The 21,698-nt window shown below is 33.7% G+C and overlaps 1 protein-coding gene across 1 annotated transcript; it reads left to right on the top strand.

Moving 5' to 3' along the window:
- The first annotated feature begins 1,367 nt into the window (after window positions 1-1,367).
- LOC143228617 (tolloid-like protein 2) lies at window positions 1,368-21,697 on the top strand. Its single transcript, XM_076459842.1, has 8 exons — window positions 1,368-1,654; window positions 10,557-10,801; window positions 12,985-13,101; window positions 15,109-15,357; window positions 16,091-16,411; window positions 16,855-17,115; window positions 19,522-19,888; window positions 21,607-21,697. Exons 2-8 carry the CDS (start codon window positions 10,648-10,650, stop codon window positions 21,614-21,616), a joined length of 1,479 nt encoding a protein of 492 aa, XP_076315957.1. The 5' UTR covers window positions 1,368-1,654; window positions 10,557-10,647; the 3' UTR covers window positions 21,617-21,697.
- Window position 21,698: the final 1 nt, after the last annotated feature.

Genomic DNA, 21,698 nt, shown 5'->3' with positions numbered 1-21,698 from the left:
TTACACTACTAGAAACCGGATTTCGATACTCGTGGTAGGCAGAGCACAGATAGCTCATCATGTTGTCTTGCAATAAACTACGAACAAACAAAACCTACGACCGCTTCACTAATTTTGTTCCTTATAACATTGTTACCTTACTAATTACGAGTGAAAGTAAATAAATGTTGTTATTAGCTCTCTCGCTTTTAAAGTTAAAAATTTGAATGTTTCTTCCAAGCCACTTTGTTCATTTCTTATGTCTCTGTATTATAAATTGACCTTTATATCATCTACAAACAATATTATTATTATTTCAGACTTTTCGCACAGAGGGTTATAAGTGTACAGCTTGAAGTTTGAACCAATACACCTGAAGAAAGGTAGCTTATTAAACAGCACCCATTGCCAGTTCTTTGACTTCTGTTGATTGACTCTGAATAGTGGGATTTGTTTTCTTTATTTTAGCAGACCCACAGCTCCAAATTGCAGGAGCATGTATTTATAGAAATGGAATGTGAATTACAAACACCGTGATTTACATTCCGCGAACGCTAACCGTCTGTAAACAACCTAAAATAAATAAACACTGAATGTGTGCCAAACCTACACGGTCCGGCATGGCCATGTGATTAAGGCACTTGACTCATAATCTGAGAATCGTGGGTTCGAATCCCTGTCACACAAAACATGCTCGCCCTTTCAGCCAGGGAGGCGTTATAATGTGTCGATCAATCCCATCATTCGTTGGTAAAAGAGTAGCCCAAGAGTTGGCAGTGGGTGGTGATGACTAGCTACTTTCCTCTTTTCTTACCCTGCTAAATTAGAAACGGCTAGTATAGAAAGCCCTCGTGTAGCTTTGTGTGAAATTCAAAAACAAAACAAAACCTACACACGTAAATTAAAACTTTAATTCTGCAGACTTTGTGTCTGACTTACTCTCCGGTCATGATTATCCTTTCGCTTTAACATCTAACACCATTTATTCAATAAAGAACAATTACATGGCACATATACGTTGAACTCCACAGAAATTATATATTAAGAATAATTATAAATAAATATAATATAAAAAATACCAAGTTTACGTGTTTTTCTTTAGTTTAATGCAAGTTTAAGAAATATTGGTGAAACAGGTTTTCAGTTATGAAATTTAGCAATGGAAATTGATTTTGAAGTCTAATTTTAAAATGTATAAGCCAACGTTTTGATTTATGGGAAGTTAGAAGAAAGGCGAGGTTACCTTGATTGTGGTCACAAGCTTGAAATTTAGAAAGTGAATTTATAATAATATTTGGCACTTGTCCAAGGACAAACGTTCTGGTGTTGTAGTTCCCAAGGTTAAGGTTTTATGGTTATTGTTCCAATCTATAAACAAAACAATACGACGTTAGTTGAACCAGATAGAAAGCTCCACCGAACACTATGGTATCTGACGTACTTTAATTCAGGCTCAGCTAGTAGAAAAAACATCTTTTCAGCTAAGAGCTCATTCATTAACGAGCGGCCACATCTTTTTGACTTCCTCAGTTCTGGCGTGGAAAATAAAGAAGTAAGACGTGGACGAAAGAACTAAATTCTTAGTTCTGACTGTAAATATCACATCAGCTGAATGGTGAACTTGAACGTGGTTCTAAACACAGAAATGCTTTGTATTTTGATTCTTTTGTCAGTTGTAAGTCAACTTGTTTCCTTTATTGGTGTGACAATAACTAGACCTTTTTTTTTGTTTCAGTTAGTTTTAAACACCGAGATGCTTTCTAATTTCATTATCTTAATGCTTGTAAGTTTATTTGTTCTGTGTTATTGGCGTCCAAATAAATGTCTTTATTTTAATTACCTCATGCTAAGATATTTAATTGGCGTAAAATTTAAAAGTTTTCGTTGAATTTTTATAACAATGTGAAATTTTGTGCAAGAAATAGTTATAAAGTTACAATGAATATATTTATTTGAAAAAGTAATTCATAGAATGTTTTCAGTTTACTATGCCCCTAGTGTGTGTATTATCTGAGGACACTGCAACTTTAGAAGCCTGGTTTGGATAGTTGTGGTGGACAGATCATCCACCCACAACCACTTGTAAAGCTTTGTACTTAATCACATACAAATCAATTTACTACAGAGAAACAACAATGTACGTTTTAGTTTTGGTCTCTTTTTTTTTTCTAGCTCTCTAAAAAATAAGAAGTTTTTCCCAATTTAAAACGCTAAAATTCGATGCTCGATTTCCCAAAATGGATAGAGAGCAAAAGGCTTTGCGCTAGAATCAGAACAGCTAACTACCCCATATAATTGATTGTCTAATAATTTTTTTATGTTTTTTTGTTAGCCGAACATAGACTAGTTTAAAGTTTGGAACTGTGGATCGATTAACAACAATTATTGCTATTTAAATTATTTTATTATTTTTCTAAAGAAATAACATTGCAAATATTTATTTGATTCTTATTAATATTATTTTAGAATTGTGATTTTTTTAAAAAAAGGAATTAATCTTAACTTTGCTCGAAGTTGCTTTAACAAGTCTTTTTTTTAAAGAAAATATGGTACAGTTTAATATGTAGTTAAATATGATGTTTCATAGAAGGTTCTGTGATTCCAGAAAGTCAGTGCCAGATATAAAAAACTGTTTAGCTGTACGCAGTATTAACTAATTTATTTTGTAAGCTAATACTTCATCATTGTTTAAATTATTTCATAATGAGAGAGTTAAAAGCGGCCATTGTTGATGCCTAAGATATAAAGGTTTATAAAAGACCTAAATGACAGAGGTTTAAGTAACGGTAAATAGACAAGAAGAGAACTACAATTAAAGACAAGCGAAAGAGAGTTTCGGTCTGAGAAAGGTTAGAAAAAGTAAAGCTAACTGATGTAAGGGAGTATAGCCTAACGGATGACATGTTAAAATAAGATAAACAGTTTTCTGACATTTTAGGAGAATAATTTTCCTCGTTAAAGGGTGTTTTAAAGCAATTGAACCTACCTGTATGGACTTTGATAAAAGGCAGCGGATAAATTTGAAGTAGACCTATATGCAAGAAAAAACCAGACATTTATTGGATTTGTTGTTTATAGTTGTTTTGAATTAAGCACAAAGCTACATAATGGGCTATCTGTGCTCTGCCCACCACGGGTATCGAAACCCGGTTTTTAGCGTTGTAAGTCCACAGACATACCGCTGAGCCACTGGGGGGGGGGGCACATTTATTGGAAGTAGGCCTAAATACGAAAAAGCAGACGAGTATCGTCATAAGTTCAGAATACAATTGTGGTAACTAACGAGGCATCGTAATTGAATTATACGCCGCTACTGTTGTGATAAGGAATAAAATGATAGAATAAAAGAAATAAGCGAAATATAAACTGAACTGTGTTGAAGATAAAAAACGAAACAAACTATTTAGGCTTGGCAACTGAATTGGCCTAAGGGGACTTTTGACAACAAGAAGAGAGCTGTATAATGTTTAATTTACAACTCTGATGTATAGAGTGTATACTGTTTGTAAGCGTAAAATGAAACAGTCATTTAAATTCAGAGACGTGTAATGAAACAAAAATGGACTTGTTTTGAATATGTTATTTTAAAACAAGTGAAGTACATGTTGTTCATTTATTGTGGAATTTATCGCCAACAAGCCATAGGCATCTATTAAGAAACTTTAGGCCAACACACCTATATTTAACTTATTATATATATATATATATTACTACTATTTCGAAAGTAAGTTGACAATTAGGTACTGTGTGTATGTTTTTATCATAAGTTGTAGCACTAACATTTGCATTCGTATATACACATGAGTTAGCAGGAAATAAGAATAAGTTAGAATGAATGTATTTAAATATTTGTTTGCTAAATGACGTAAATCGATTTAATCTCATTGTTTAGGAATGCCTTCCACAAGTGCTACATCGCCTGTTCGCTTGATGGTACCGTTCTATCAGGTGAACGAAAGACAATTATACGGCATTGACTTCAATCGAACACATTCTGCTATTTACAGAGAAAGTAAGTGTCTCAACAAAAAATATATATATAATTTTATCGTTTTGGATGAAGTACTCGTCAATGGATTGTCAGCATGTTCCAGTAACTTTATTTTTAAATTATGTTTTCTAAACAAATGCTACCAAGTACCAGGTCGGTTATAACAACAAATCACTCATAGAAGAATTCAGATATCTCTTTAGCGGCCCGGCATGGCCAAGTAGGTTAAGGCGTTCGATTTGTAATTTGAGGGTCGCGGATTCGCATCCTCGTTGCACCACGACTGATATTGCGAGCGTTATATTGTGACGGTCACTCCCACTGCTCATCTGTAAAGAGTAGCCTAAGAGTTGGCAGTGGGTGGTGATGACATAGCTGCCTCTCTCTAATCTTAGACTCCTAAATTAGGGACGGATAGTATCCTTGAGTAGCTTTGCGCGAAATTCAAAACAAAATTTCTTTACTACCCCTAGTGAATGTTTTCAGAAAACCCGTGACAATCACTATTATTTTCTACTGAGATTAGCCTTAGCTGATCTTTTTATTAGACACAAATTATCCTTTGGATTAGCCTCAATTCATCTTTTATATTAATCTCAATTTATTTTGAATTATGATCATATGAAATACCGTACAATTTTATAAAATTGCATAGAAATAGTTTAGAACATCTTTAAAAGTTATTCCTTTAACATATTTACGTTCAATTAAAATCATGTTACGTTGCTTTGTTGTCATAAGTTATGGTTCTAACTATATATTTATTATTTTTAATCCTAACGCCAATATTACTTTAATTTCAAAGTGCACTACTTTTAAATGCATTTAATTTGTGATGGTAGACTTGCAAAGCTAAGTTATAGGGAATTTTTCTATTGACAGAAAAACGTATGAACGTTTGTTTATATTATTTGGAAACTAAACTTTGGGTTGCATAAGACAACATTAAAAGGCACAGTGATTATGAGTAAGATACATAATAATTAGAGTTATGGTAAGGAGATTTGTCCGAACTCCAAACGGCTCAACTAATAAACGGATCAGTATAATCCTTAAATGTGACGAATCTTTCTTCAATAATTAAGATTCAAAAGCCGTATACTATTTAAAAGGTGGAAAGTTTTGATCAAGATGTATATGTGTCAATGACTGGGTCGCAGTTCGTGATATTAAACAAAACTGGTGTTGCGAGACACGAGGACTCATAAACTTCTTAATAATTTAAAACAATTAAGGGAATAGTTTTGTGCAATATGAGTAAATGGCTTGAAAATTGCACAGATGTGTTTCTTGTATCTTTCTTAAACATTTTAGCACAGAGTTACATGAAAACATACAGTTGTAACTTACAATGTACAGTTTTCCTTTATTGTGACAAATTTCGTAGAGTGACTAGAACAGCTGTCCACCTTGTTACTTATATTTCAATAATTACATTTTGACTTAAGCCTTGATTGTAACAGTTAAATTGAATATTTTGAATTCAATCCCATGCATAAAATTTTATTACCTTTAGTATTTTGAAATAAAATGCCAAAAAATATGTGCTAGAGCAAGGCTATTTCTGTAGAAGAATAAAAGTTTTTATTAAATTGGCAAATTAATGCAATTCTTTAATATCTCCATAAGATGCATGTTTTCAGTCGTACAAATTCACTCGTTTTATCGCTTGTTTCACTCTAGATTATCAGAGTAACAACATTTTTTAGAACTGTGTATTAATAAACGTATCAAGTTTACATATTAGTTAATAGTTCAGGATTGCAGTATTGAGCTATTTCAGTTTTTACCAGTCTAATCAGACCGATCGATCATAACGAATACCAAGTACTGGGGACTTATATATAAAATACATCTGTAATTAGGGAAGGTTCACCAATGAGGTTCTTTTTTTCACTTTTGTTTGTGTTTTGTAAAAAGTACTTTGAGAACGTTTAGTGTTTGAGCTAGTCCTATCTCTTATAGTGTCTTAATCTTCTGACCTATCAGTTTTGTAAGCGTTTCTTTGTTTTGTTTTAATTTTGCCGAAAGCTACACGAGGATTATATGTGCTAGCCGTCCCTACTTTAGTATTGTAAGAATAGAGAGAAGGCAGATAGTCATCATCATTCGCTGCTAACTCTTGGGCTACTCTTTTACCAACGAATAGTGCTATTGATGGTATCATTATAACGCCCCCACGGCTAAAAGAGCGAGCATGTTTGGTGTGATGGGGGTTCTAACCTGCGATCCACAGATTATGAATAGAGCGCCCTAACCACCTGGCCATGCGGTTCGTAAGCGTAAAATCAAACGAAATAATATCTAATTTCAGTGACACATATAATGAAATAAAAATTTGAAAATCGTTTCGTATGATCTTTGTACTGTTAACTCTAAATATTCAAATAACCAAAACGTCAACAAATGGCACAGATTTCGTTCAACTACAATAATAGCTTTAATTTCACTTCAAAAAATGTACTGAAGTAAACAATTACCACGATTTAGAGAAACAATTAGGTTCTTCCAGTAACGGTCGATGTCGTGATTTTCACGTTTGACCTTCAGTAGAGCAAAAGAGGCTATAATACAACGGATTTCAAAGCCTTAGATCTAACCTTGGTGGTACTATTAGGCTTTGCATACATATTTTTAAACAAAACATGTTGTGTTAAGGGTGGGCTTGTTTGTTTTTTATATTTCAAACTTATGAATGTACTGAAAGAAAACAAAATTATGATGTTTATCGAGTTGTTGCCTAGGGGGTTCCTGCTTGGCAGCGAATAATAACTTTTCCTTGAAACTCTGCCGTATTTGTCCTATATTGTTGGCTTAAGATATTTCTAAAAAGAAAAAAAACAAAACTTATCGTGTTTTAGAAGACTATGTGACAACCCTTCTTGCTGAAAATATTAAAACAGTTCTGGAAAAAAGGTGCTCAGATCGATAATTTAGAATTATCAAGGCGAGGTTGTCTTTTCTGTTTCATGATGTTGGAAAACAAAAATAGTGTAACATTAGCTTCTACCACTTTTGTCGGACAGAATTGTTTGATTAGAAGGTGCTCTTTGGGAGGGGAATATGAAAGAAATGAACAAAAATTCAACAAAAGTCGTAGAGATCCAATTCGGGATGCATCAAAAGTTAAAGCGAGTATTTGCTACTTACAAGTAGAGTCATGTACACCGAACAAAAATTTACGTACAGTGTATCTTTTTAACTCTCCAGCAGTTTAATAGTCACTAAAGACGTAGTTAAATTTGGTCCTCTTAAACAATAATGAATATTTCATTTGAAAATAATTTGAGATTAAAGAGCAAATTCAGCTTGGAATTGCTATCAGAAACTTCCTTGAGATATTGCAGACAACCATAGTTTGTTAAAGAAGATTAACAGTTTTTAGTTATTACAACTAAAGAACATTTATAATCAATTATAATGTACAAATATAATGTACAAATATTTTAGAAGAATACATTTATAAATCCAGTATGGACAGTTTTGGTAATGCAACGATTAGTTACGAAAGTTTCAACTCTTTGTCTTTACAAGTAAAATTACCGAAAAGTAATAGGATAACACTGAAAAAAAAAGTCGGAGAATAATACACTTGGCATTTATTGTAAAACATATGTCAACTTAGAAATCCTTGTTTTGAATGAAAGTCATGCTGGAAAAGTCCTTAAGATTAATATCGTTTGCATGAGCTCAAAATCATAGTATTTTGTTTACCTGTTATTTAAAACAAAGTAGAGCCACGTTTAGTGGTTAGTACGCAAGGTTACAGATCAAGGAAATCAAAGCTCGAGAAATAAAACCGCTGTACTGCTCCTTAATTTCAGTTGTGGGCACGCTATAAAAGTTACAGATGATCCAGTTATTTGGTTCAAAGAGGAGGACAAGGCTTTTTCGCGATGGGTGCTTCTAGCTGCTACCTTTTCCCTGGTCAGTAGCTCCAAACTACATAGGTACGAGTTTATTTGACCCAAGGGAACTATGACACCTAGCAATTTATCACATGGGCTTATAAGATACCTTTAAGGTTGAAAATTCCAACTCCAACTGAAACAAAGTGAAAAATATTTAAAAGACTAGCGCATTACGTTTAACTGACTTAACCTAAGATGCAACCAGAAAAATATTATTTCATATAAAAAATGAACTCAGAAACTGAATGTGAAATGTAGCCAGATGGAAAGATTGGTAGAATTTATAATAAAAAATATCATCTAAATACTTTTTTAATATATGTAGGAACATGAATAAAGTTCAGGCACATCAGTTTTAATATGTTGGACCAAGTTCCAAAACGCATTCGTTATGGGTTAAAGGTTAGACATCCATGAACATTTTGATGCCATGTGCTCTTACTTTAACAATTAGCTAAATGAGATATACAGGCTCAATATATGTTTATCATAAATTGAATATTTTTCAAACGTTCTGTAAGTTTTGTTTTATATTCTACTCCCCTATAGTCCGTCGGTTTGTCAGCTGACGGACTTACAAAGCTAAACCCCAGGGTTCGATTTCCCGTGGTGGACAGAGCTCATTATGCAGCTTATTCTTTGTATTTATACAATACCAGAAGACATATACTCCTCGGTGGACTCAGCAGATAGCCCGATGTGGCTTTACTATAAGAAAACATGCACACGTATAAATTTATGTCTTTTAACGTGTTTTAAACTAAGTTTGCTGAAATTTACATTATTCTATTGTCAAATAAGACTAATATCTTAAAGAGGAAGGATTTTTGAAATTGGTCGTTACTTGGTCGTTTAATGTAAGAGAAATAGTATCGGAGATTCATATATTTATATATACATATATCTATATTTGTGTGTGTGTTACAAATATTGTAATAAGTTGGTTCAAGATATTTTTGAGCTTCGTCAAGTTGAAAATGACTCATGATTCTGCTTATGTGAAGTTAAAATTGGCTACAACTCTAGCATTGATGTTGTAATATAATATAGAAAGCGTTGTATGAGAAACGGAAAAGAAACTATCAGCTCGCAGTGTCAATTCTCACGTCTAGTTCTATATAAGAGTAATTCAACTGTTATATGGCTAAGAATATAAAACTAACCATAAATCAGGTGTCTATTACACACATGTTGTTTCTGTACATGAGAATTGTGTTATTGAAAGGAACCGATGGTAGAAAAGCCGGGAAATAATCATATCAAACTATTATACAGTCTAATTGTTTGTTTCCTCTCTTAACTTGAGTAGTTAGCCAAATCGTGAACTACTGCTTTCCGTTATACATTTGTTAGTATATTTTTATTTCTTCATACAACACGTTACTATGATTTAACCCAGTATTTTATTCTACAATTACAGTGTGCTTGTTTGTCACCGATATCACCGTGATACATTATATTTTGATATAAAAGGTCCAGACTGAATAGATTAGTATTGGTCGCTAGGGTATTAATACTTTTCCTAACTTATTGTTAAAAAAATGCTAGGTAGAAACTACACTGTCACATTTGACTTCTGTGTTTTAATTTCTTACTAGAAATAATGTAACAATTCCGGTTTTCATAGGGTATTTGCATACGGACAGTAGAATCACACCGTGAAAACGAGAAAGTAAGTCGTGAAGAGCCCCAGGTTTTTCTTAGAAACGGTTGTTAAATTTAAAGGGTGTGGTCTTATAATAGGACAATAGAGTGAAATTAAGTTTCCTTATCCGGCAATACTTATTGTTTATTGTCTGCCAATACACATATGCAGTGTTTTATTCAGCAACTTAATTGGGTAGGAGTTAAAACGTTTATGTATGCTGCTCAAGCCTGTATGCCAGTAGGTCATCTTACTTTAAACGCTCCGAAGTAAAATAAAATGACTTATTATAGTTTGAATTAAATATGACAATTAAAATATGATAAATTCAAGTGTTTCCGTCGACTTGTTAAATGATATACAAACTAAATATTTTAAACAGTAAATAATTTTGTAGCGACCTGACAATTCAGCTTATAGTTTTTAACAGAAACATCGACTTTATTTTAAAGTTACTAATGTGTGTATTAGATACAACACAATGCTTGGATTGATTTGAAATTTTTAAAGAAAAAAACACTTATAATTTAGGGCTTCTCTGCGTAACATGTTTTTTTTTGTATGAAATATCAAAAAGACCGCTTGTTATTATGATCAGTTGTGTATTTGAACTGAATCAAATGTGTAGAGAAGAAATATTAGTTGTTTTTATCGAGAGATCGTATTTCATTTGTTTTTAGTAATGCATGACCTACTTTACATAAAGGATGTGTTAATTTTTAGGCGAAATTTTGATTTCATATAAAACACACTTTCAAAAGTCAGTAAGGGATGGCGTAAACTTTCCAGAGCAACCAAAAATATGTGTTTTTGGTGATCTAGAAAGATTACGCCATATATATTACTATATATATATATATTGCATACGCACACACATCTATCTATTTATGTATATATAATATAAGAGTTTTCTCCATTTGTGTGTGTATTTATTGTTTATGTAATATGTGTTTCAGCGTTCTTTCAAATGATTTATTTATAATCAATCATTTGTTACAGCTAATTTTATGTAAAAATCTGATTTTTACAGAGCCACCGTCATCGTGTGACCGTATTTTCGTGGAAGAAAATTTCTTTTTAAGAAGTCCGAACTATCCAGGTGGTTATCCTACCTTCACAGAATGTTATTACCTAGTCAAACGAGCGAACAGAGACATTTGTGGGCTGGAGTTAAAATTTTGAAGTTCGATATCGAACCGAGTGATGGCTGTGCTTACGATTTTTTAGAAGTGGACAAACAAAAGCTATGTGGCACCATCACTTCTAAAGCTGTTCGTGAGTAATTCTTTTCCGGAACGTAGAAGTGTCATAATAAGGCTTTAGAGAAATGCTTTTCTATTAAATTTATTTTACTTGGATGATAACATATATCAATTTTGTTTGTAGTTAAGCGCAAACCTATACGTTGAACTATTTGTGCTCTACCTACCACGGTATCCAAACCCAGTTTTTAGCTTTGTAATATAATACACCTGCCTTAACACTTGCGTGATTAATTGCACAAGAAAAACCTACTGTGTCCAGTTGGAACAAAAGTAAGTCTATGGAGTCACAATATTAAACTCTATGGTTCGATTCCACACAGCAGAGAGCCCAATGTGGCTATGCCCTGAAACACAGAGAACTGAACGTACTGCGCTTCTAGATTTTGCAGCCTTGACCCACCATATTTTTTACTCATCTCCGTCATGTTAACCTGAGGATGACCTAAGAAGGTCGAAACGTTGTTCTGTATTTTATTTTAATTAAAGTTTTATATCCTTACCAGTCCTTACATTTACTCATCTTAATTGTAAGTTAGTTATAAAATTTTACCAGTAAGTTAATATCCAAAGTGATCAACACAGACTTTGTAACACAACCTGGAAATCAGAAGATATTGTTTCACCATAATTATTTTTAGGCTACATAGGAGAAAACCACATTATTAAAACTTATATATAACGACATTTATGTAGGAAATTACGCGTAGTAGTTGCTGGAAGATATAAAAGAAAAAAGTTAGCTTTTTTTGAGGTACCCGTCATCACTTACACTTTTAGGATTTTTCCTTACTGTATATTCGTGCTGTTTTAACATGACGGATTTTCATTCTGTGGGATGTTTGTCGTATCTCAAGCAAACGTTTATACATTTGATCGTATAACGCCCTAACGTAAACCTCAGAAATATACTCTTCAAAAAAAGAAACGCAAAAGGCAAAATATGAGACAAATTGTTAACAAGTTTATTCCGGGTAGTTTTGTATGACATGTGTGAAACTTTGCACATTCACTGCTGAACATCCAAAGTCTGCAAAGGCGAAGTCCACGCTCACTAGGTGAAGTTTAACGTCACTCAACGTCAATAACGAGTATGCCCCCCGTGAGCATCAATAACTGCTTGGCATCTCCTGCCCATGGAAGCGATGAGATGACGAATCACATCTTGTGGAATGGCTGTCCACTCAGCCTGCAAAGCTGCTGCAAGCTGAGGTAGAGTCTGCGGTTGAGGTTGTCACCGTCGCAGACGTCGGTCCAACTCGTCCCAAAGATGTTCGATGGGGTTTAAATCTGGTGATCTGGAGGGCCAGGGAAGAACGCTGATGTTGTGGTGTCTCAAGAAGACAGTGGTGAGTTGGGCTGTGTGAGGACGGGCGTTGTCATGTTGAAAAACGTCGTTGACGTTCACCATGATGGGTTGCACATGGGGCCTAAGAATCTCGTAGACGGTTGCGTACGGTCTGATCGGAAATCCTACGCAGCCCTGGTATGGTTGAGGCAGTAGACGTCGCAGTGGTGGTCCTATCCCGAAGGTGATATAACCGGATGTAGCGATCTTGTTCGGGCGTGGTCACACGAGGTCTGCCAGATCGTGGACGGTCACGAATTGATCCATGTTGTTGGTGACGATTCCATAGCCTTTTGATGGTGCTTGGATGGACATTCACAGCTCTGGCAACATCTGACCGAGATTTGCCTGCTTCCAAGCGACCAATGGCGTTGTTGCGTTGTGCTTCAGTTCGTCTTGGCGTAACTGTATTGCGTGTCGGTGGCTTAACAATGAGCTATGGAAACCGAGAACCCGTCACTTTTATAGGCATTTAGCACATGTTGCACTTGCAGAACATGCAGAACTCTCAAACAAATTTATTGGACACGCATGCGTTTTATGAAAAATCCGATGTTTTCCTCCGTTTTCAAAGTGCACAACTTTTATTGTCATTTTGGTCTGACAATCAGTGCCTTAACACGTAACATCAAATACTCTGAGCTTGTAACGTTATTACATATATTTCTCTTTAAAATAACAAAATATCACTTTTGGGTTTCTTGTTTTGAAGAGTATATCTAGTTAACACTACATATTATTACACAAATTTACTAACAACGTGTTGGTAGTAGAAATTTTCAAGTAATATATAAATAAGATACCGGTTTGATATTTAGAAACTAAAGAGTGTTTTTCTTTACTTACAGGGGTTTTCATGTTTGATGAAGACAGAATCAATATTAAATTTATTAGCGATGCACAGATAACAAGATCTGGTTTTAATATACATGTCAGACAAATAAAGGACTGTTACCCTGAGAATGGTAAGCTAACCTATTTTTTCTTCTCTCTCATTTCTCACAGTATGATATCATACAGATTTACTATACTTTTTTTAGGTTACAATAAACTCCCTATAAGCTTTGGAGAAGGGGGTAAGTACATCAGAATTTATCTACTTTATATCTTCCCAGTGCCTATTTTAAATGTTTTCGATCACGTGTTTGTTACATGTTTTCAATCCAAAAAGGCCTGGCATGGTTATGTGGTTAGGACACTCGATCCGTTATGCGAGGGTCACGGGTTCGAATCCCCGTCTTTCTAAACATGCTCACCTTTTCAGCCGTGGGGGGCATTGTAATAAATTAGGGTCAGTCCCACTATTCGTTGATGAAGAGTAGTTTAAGAATTGGAGGTGGGTGGTGACGACTAGCTGCCTTTTCTCTGGTCTCTCACATCCCATTAGGGACGGCCAGCGCAGATAACCCTCGTTTAGCCTTGGGAAACCTTCAAACAAACAAATCCATAAGCTATTTCATATTCTATGCTGATATGAATACGCACCTGAAACATCAGGGACCGTTGAGTGAGTTTCAAAATACCGTCATACTATAAGTAGCTGTCTGGTCACAACAATCACTTTAAAAAGATACTCATCTTTAAAAGTAACTTTTGGTGTATGATATACTATTACGTCTTACCTAATATGAAGATATACATATGTTTCGAGTTGTGACTCTCTACTTAAATCTTTGCGCTCGCACTTTAGATACAACCGAATACTGTAAGCATTCTCTTATCACTACTATTTACTAAAGTTTGTTCTCACATGGTCGGAACATAATTTACTAATTTTATCTCCAGACGATAAGATTAATCTAAGACGTAACCTGAAGGAATAATTACATTATTATCAGTTTCAAATGTTCTGAATTCCTTGATCCAGAGACTGTCATGCTAATACCATTATCATATGGTTGAAATGGAGCTTCAATCCGGGTAATTAATTATGGTAATATTATTCTCATATCGTTAATTATGTACATTACTCCAAAACAAAAATTACAATAGCATCATTCACAAGTACTTAGGATGGCTTAAAAGTACCTTAAAAATATCAATTTCACAATTATCAGTGTCAAATGGATAGAATTATTTAAAAGTTCCTTATTCCGGGATGGAATTTATTCAAACTGTAACATTTGACAGATTAGTTATCTTCTGTTGTTGGTTTTTAATGTTTTAAGCTAGAGTAACACATTGATTTACGCCGTGTCTTGTCTGACTTAATATCATAGGACGTATGTTGTAATCTGCGTGTGAAAATCTTACATATATGAAATTTGACGTAGCTTTTAATATTTGTATGAATTATCGAATGTGTTAAATGGTATTCAACGTATTGTTTGAAATTGAAATAGAAACCCTTATTTCAGTTTTATCACGACTTCTTGGACCTACGTGGTTTTAGCACATTATTAACGTATTGTTTAGTCATTGTATGAAATACCGACTCCTTTAACAATGTTTCCTTCAGCAAAACATTCTGTAAGTTTGGTATATTTTATCAGTTTCAGATTATTACGTTTACATTTGCTCATCTAGAGTAACATTTGAATTAATTATGTCAGGTAATACCAAGATGAAGCGAAACTGTTAAACTTACCATCCTATTTTTGCACAACAAATGCTATACGGTCAGTCGCACTATTCGTTGATAAAAAGAGTACCTTAAGAGATGGCGGTGGGTGGTGATGACTAGCTGCCTTCCCTCTAGTCTTACACTGCTAAATTTGGGACGGCTAGCACAGATAGCCCTCGTGTAGCTTTTGCGCGAAATGTAACAAACCAAACACCCAGAAAAGCAACACCTTTTTTATATTTCTAGTATTCAGAAATTTTGTTTGCTCAGAGTACAGAGAGTACATCTAGAATGTTTATAACACCCAGTGGAAACTGTTGATTTGTTTGTAGTATTCTGGATGTGTTTCATTGAGCGTACATCTAGAACGTTTGTTACAACCAGAGTAAAATGTCTCTCTATTTTACAGCTTATTCTCCTTCTTCCTGTAACATCTACTCTGATTCAGAAACAGGAGAACTTCGCAGTTTAGGACATCCAAATAAATATCGAAACAATCTGATCTGTGTGTACACTATCAAACAACGCGATAAAACCTTCTGCACGGTAACTCTTCGGTTTCGCGACTTTGATGTGGATTATACTGCCGGTTGTTTTGGAGATTACCTTGAAGTAGATGGACAACGGTTTTGTGGAACCACATTACAAGACCGGTCACGTAAGTTGGATATCGAAGCTTTTTTTTTTTTCTAATTGGTGAAAATAATCGCTTTTGGTACTTTCTTTTGATCTACGTTTCTTTTTCTTTTTTTTTTTGTAAATACAAAATTGGCAGCCCTGACTAAATAATATTTTATAACATACAACACAGAGATCTGTTGTAGAAAGTTATAAAATCTTTGTTTTCTACTTTTTGTTTATTTACACACATAGGATAAAAGTTTTGAAAAGAGAAAGTTATTTTTCTGCTGTTGACCTGTTGCTTGGGTTTCGTATGAAACTTTGCATTAATTCCTTCTTCGCTTTTGCGTAATTCACTTGCGATAGTTCATGATATCAAACTAAACCATTTTACAATGTATATCACTTTAGTTTCTTGCATTAATAATTCTATCTGGTAAAAAATAAATAAATAAAGTAATTACGTTAAATGTTCGTAGATACTTAGGGTACCAGTGTTCACCTTGCACGTTTGTGAGTTTGTTTGTCCAAGCGTAATCAGGGAAGACAGGAGGTTTTCTTGCTCATACGGTGTGCATCTCTACCAAGGAGATGATAGAGGGTGTTTAAACACGTCCGAAATATCACCCAGTCATGGTAGGGATTTATTAGTCGGTTTTAATGGTGGCCAAATCCCAATCTAAAAACTGATTTTGTGCTTAAAAAAAAGTAAAAAAGAACAAACGAAATGTTGTTTCAACTAAAATTTAAAAGATTTTAATATCTTGCAGGAACGATACCATTCGGTTCAAGAGGTACTCTGGTGATACGTTTTCGGACCGATGCTGTTTCTGGTAAGCGAGGCTTCAGAGTTGGGTTTCAACAAAACCATTGCTCAGGGACGTTAGCTCATCTCAGCTCTTTACCAAAGTCTCCCAGATTGGAGGATCCATCGGTTGCTCTTCACTATTCCCAACCAATTAAAAGAGTCAATTCAAAACCAGTAAACAAATATGAAGTATTTAGTTCTTCAGTTCCTTTAGTATCATCCAAATCAGCATCTCTACATGGAGAAGCACAAACTTTGTTGAAGGTAGGAAACAAACTGTATCGTTGTGTAAAAAGAGCACATAATGTATGAAATAAACCAAGGAATCAATGACTTAAAGTTCAAAACTCTTTTCTAACGAATTTAGAACTTTGATTGCAAATCAAAGACATACCTTTTACTGAGAACTTAAACAATATTATTGAAGAAATAAATCAACTACTACAAGAATCTTATATATTGGGTAATGTCGAAATATAATGAAATATTGATAATAAATGTATCAGCTAACGCCAAAACGTTTTCTTAAACTTTAAATCGTTTTTAATTGTTGGGATCACCCTTGGAAATAAATGCTTTAAATTTTCAAGATTTTGAGAAATTTTCTTTAGTTTAGCCTCTTTTTGACATTAGAGTGCCACAGTGTGTAATTTAGGAATTGTGAGCAATTCTGATACAGCAGCTCTGTTTAGAAAATGTTTAATTTTACTCAAATAATCAACTAAGATTTATTTTTGCCAGAGAAAGTCCCTGGTAATTGTGTTCATGTCTTCAGTGAACGAGATTTCATCATCCAGAGTAAGAACTTTCCCAGTAATTATGAAAACAACCTCGACTGTCAGTATGTTGTCAGACGCCGGAGCGACATCTGTGGGTTACAGTTGATTTTTATATCTTTTGAGGTGGAGTCTAGCCAAAACTGTGAATACGATTATCTCGAGGTTGACGAAGAAAGGCTCTGTGGATCTTTACCTGCTGATCTTGTTCGTAAGTATATGGACGCATATTGCATTTATTTAACCAGTATTTTTAAATATACGAATACGTATTTTATCTATTTGAAATAACTTTACCAGTATTTGTAAGCTCATAAAATACGTAGTACGTATTGAAAACATTAACCAGCATTCTTTGTTAAATTTATACAAATATTACTTACTTAACATTTAGTCCATCCAATGTCTTCTGAGATAGCGGCCGTCCATTGACGATACTTTCTTCCATCCAGCGCCATCTATTCCATTTCTTTTTATGTGATAGTGTTTTTGCTGATGTCATTATCAATGCATTTTTACCACACCATCTCTGGTTTTTCTATCTTTCTACGTTCACCTTTGAACCTACCAGAATTCATCACTAAATCCACCAGGTCACATTCATCTGTGCCTTTCACTACCTCGATGTTTAATGCTGTATCCTTCCACGATAATTTCAGTTTTCGACGCTGGCTGTTCATATGTAATACGTTTAACTGTTTATCTTTTTTCCGTCATATCTGCCACGTTTCGCAACCATACAGCAGGATAGACACAACAAGACAATTATAGGGAGTTATAAAAACATACCGCACTCATTTTAAACATTTTCATTAACATTCGTAATTAATATTCAAAAACATGTTTTTCCTGATCTTGGAAAACAAAGTATTATTTTTAAAACCCTATTGAAATCCTTCAACCACTAGATTAAACTCCGTAATGTCTTCAAATCGTCACTTGATATCAACAGATCTTCTTTAGAACTAAAGATATTTTACCTTTTTTGAGCAATTACATAAATGTATACTGTCTTCATGTGAAACGGTTTCATAAGTTTATAAATATATATTACATTTATCGTACTTTATTTGACTGACACTTGCATGTAAAGAATATATATTGTACCTATAGTGGCGTTGGAAGCGGGGGAGGGTCACTTTGCGATCTGTCTCAATAAAAATGTATCAAAATTAGGGTCCTATGGTGAGCCCTAAATCCTGTCCATAATGGGAACGCATATGGCGCGCATTCCCTCGCCACGATGGTCAAATAAAATTTGCACTTCCCCACTGTTGATTTGCCTTCTACATCTCTGACCTATTTAAAATATTTACTAACATTCCTAAGTGTATACATATACATTACATTAATTTGAAACATTTTTCACCAACACTGGTTGTTATTTGAATATCTCATAACTCAAGAAAATAAAATACACCAAAATGGAACGTTCGCCACAATTCTTACGTTTATAAACTCTTTTGAAATACATTTTACTAACATTCATAAACATAGAAACACATTTTATGGACCCACAAAACGCTTATTAAACATTCTTAATTTTTATAGACTTTTTACCTCATTAATTTAAAGCATATTCATTTATCGACGTTTCTTTCTATATGATCATTTACCTCACTTAACTGAAGTGTTTACGAACTTTCTGAAGGTTACACATTCCTACTAAACATGGACAAACTTGTTGAAACGTTTTGCTAATATTATTAAGTCTAGAAGCTCCTATTAAACATGAACAAATGCGATTAAAATATTTTTCAACATTTTTAAGTCTATACACTTGTAATAAACATGAACAAACTTATATGAAACATTTTAATATTTCATATTAAATATATTTAATATTTATATTTCATATAAATATTATATGAAATATTTCATATTCCCTGTACATCCCTTTTTACAGTAGGTGGTGGAGCTGGAAGGAATGAATTTAACTGTGGCAATTTAGGGGGGATTCCTTCCCTGTACATCCCCTGAATTCAATGCTGTCCTAACTATGAACAAACTAGACTGAAATATTTAGCCAACATTCTTAAGCCTAGATTCTTGTTGTATAGGTGGACAAATTTAGTTAAATAATTTTACCAATATTCTTACGTCAACGCATACTCACGAAACAAGAAATCTCATTTGTATTACACTGGCGTTTAAGTGCTGCGATCATTATTTGTTTCACTGATGTCATGATATTCATAGTAAAAATATGTTTCGCCAAGTGTAACACCAAAAATTCTTAAATCATTATATAAGCTTGCAATGTATTCATCATTTGTTCTTCTATTGTTGTTGCTTACTTTAGAGCAAAGATACGCAATGGGCTATCTGCGCTCTGTCTATCATAGGGAATCAAACCCCGGATTGTAGCTTTATTAAGTCCATAAATTTACCTCTGACCTAGGGGGGGCATTAATTTTTTACTTCAATAACCCTACATTAAAATAATTAAAATGCACGATTTTATGATGATGAGTAACAAATACCTAATATTTATTTGAATTTTATTCTCTTTAACTGTTTCCATTTAACAAATTTGATTTTAAAACGAGTGATTCTTATTACGAAGATTCAGATCTTAAGATGATTTATAAATTAATTGCTTTTTACACTATTTCAGGGAACCTAAATTTTGAAACAAACGAGAAGATTCTTCGCTTCCATTCAGATGAAGCGAACCCCAGACCTGGATTTTTGATCCAGGTTCATCAAAAGGAATGCGCTTCTCGAACTGATACACCAGTATCTATTCATCACTGTCACTATGAATTCAGTGATCAGGTGTTCAACTTAACTTCCCCAAACTATCCTGAGAACTATAGAAACACTTTAGACTGTTCTTACACTATTAATAGATTTAACAATAATATATGCTCCTTCGAACTTCAGTTTCTAGACTTCTCTCTTCAAGATGATGTCAACTGTCGGTATGATTACCTTCAACTTTATGAACACCTTTTGTGGAAACATCGACAGAGGTCTTATCCGTAAGTATATTCGCCTTAAAATGTAAATAATCAAATTATACATAATAATAACTTTACTTAGAGTTAATCAAAAGTAACGTAGGTAGATAGAAAACTCGAGTTAATGTTATGATTTCATTTTTTGTAAGTGTTGAACTAGATTACGCTGGTTAATTATAGTACGGAATAGCTAGAATATGTACGTGTATAACATATTTTAGTGAAAATAATTACATTTTAATGAAGTTAATTTAGTAAAACCATAAGGAAAGACTTCGTTATAAACTGCAAATCCAAACCTCTGATTAATCATATTAGTTTGCTATTTTAATTCAGAAACAAGCCGAAACAAAAACAAATAAAACAAAAAAAAACAAACGTTGCATCAACTGAAGACTTAGGGGTACAAGTTACAATGTGAGGTTACAAATGTACCTTAGGTTTTAGAGGTACCTATGGTACATTTTATAATCCTACATTGTAGCTTGTACCCTGGGATCTTTTCAGTTGATGCAACGTCGCCAGTTCAGAGAGAGAGAGGAAGAGAAAAGTTACTTTTCATTAGAAGATCAAAAGCTAGTTTTTTTATGTAAATCATGCTAAACCTTAATATTGAATGTATAAACAATGTTGTGATTGGTTGAGTACAGTATTTTTAAGCCATATCAACCTTCAACAGACCTTATCATGTTGACCCAAAATGTCATACAATGGATCGTGTTGACCTAGAAATGTCATACAGTGGATCATGTTGACCTAAAATTGTCATAAAGTGGACCATAGTGATCTAAGAATATCATAGTAGATTATGTTAACCTAAAAACGTCATACAGTGGATCATAGTGATCTAAAAATGTCATAGTGGATTATGTTAACCTAAAAATGTTATAGAGTGAACCAGATGATCTAAAATGCCATAGTAGACCATAGAGACCTAAAAATGTCATAGTGGATCATTAACTAAAAAATGTCACACAGTGGACCATAGTGATTTAAAAATGTCACACAGTGGATCATGTTACAAAACAGTTTAAAGTTGTCCCAAATGTCCGGTGGATATCTAATATGTTGTACTGTTGGTTGGATTTTCACTGCGTGGTATTTTTCTTGTTAATTTAATTGAGAAGATGTGGTACTCATTATTAGTCTCATATGTTTATATGACAATAAGTAAAACTAAAAAAGAAATAGAAGAAAACTGGATGTAACTAGAACTATGAAAATTATGTAATCATGTCTTACAATAAGTCTACAGGGTGTTCGAAATGTCTGAAATCATGTGATTTACAGGCTTTCAAATACGTGACTGATTATGGTATTGTAAAAACATAAGAAGGTCAAGTTAATCCTGCTATTTATTAATCCATTTTGTAAAATTCACTGAATTGTCTATGGTTCCTGACTGTATAACATTGTCACGATGTATGTAAAATCTTGCTGTAATAAGTTGATACTTCATGGAGCAAAACTCCGAAAATGTGGCTTCAACTTCTTAAAGAAAATTTAATCTCTATTTTAATACTATTTTATATTATGCGGACTTATACAGCTAGAAATCGGGTTTCTATGTCCATAGTGGGGAAAGCAGAAACAGGCCTTTTTGTAGCTTTGTGCTTAATAACAAACAACAACTGTTTTATATATTAACGTTAGATAGTCAAGTGGGTCAAGTACGACAATGTGCTATAACTTAATTTCAGTTACTATGTTATTCATTTGATGTTTATTTCGTTTTGCAGGTTCATTTGAATTTCACGATCACAGCACCACTATTCGCTTCCACACAGATGCCATTTCGACCAGTCGTGGTTTTCACATCCGGGTAACTCAA

Source organism: Tachypleus tridentatus, chromosome 10, assembly GCF_004210375.1.
Source record: "Tachypleus tridentatus isolate NWPU-2018 chromosome 10, ASM421037v1, whole genome shotgun sequence".
Lineage (NCBI taxonomy): Eukaryota > Metazoa > Arthropoda > Merostomata > Xiphosura > Limulidae > Tachypleus > Tachypleus tridentatus.
The sequence above is the reverse complement of the archived record's forward strand: the minus strand, read 5'-3'. Positions and strand labels throughout refer to the sequence as shown.

What these genes read in the sequence shown, in the direction of transcription:
- LOC143228617 (XM_076459842.1), top strand. Translation starts at nt 10,648, where the DNA reads ATGTTATTACCTAGTCAAACGAGCGAACAGAGACATTTGTGGGCTGGA. An exon ending in CATCACTTCTAAAGCTGTTC is followed by an intron (nt 10,802 to 12,984) that starts GTGAGTAATTCT and finishes CTTTACTTACAG; the next exon opens with GGGTTTTCATGTTTGATGAA. An exon ending in TTTACCTGCTGATCTTGTTC is followed by an intron (nt 17,116 to 19,521) that starts GTAAGTATATGG and finishes ACACTATTTCAG; the next exon opens with GGAACCTAAATTTTGAAACA.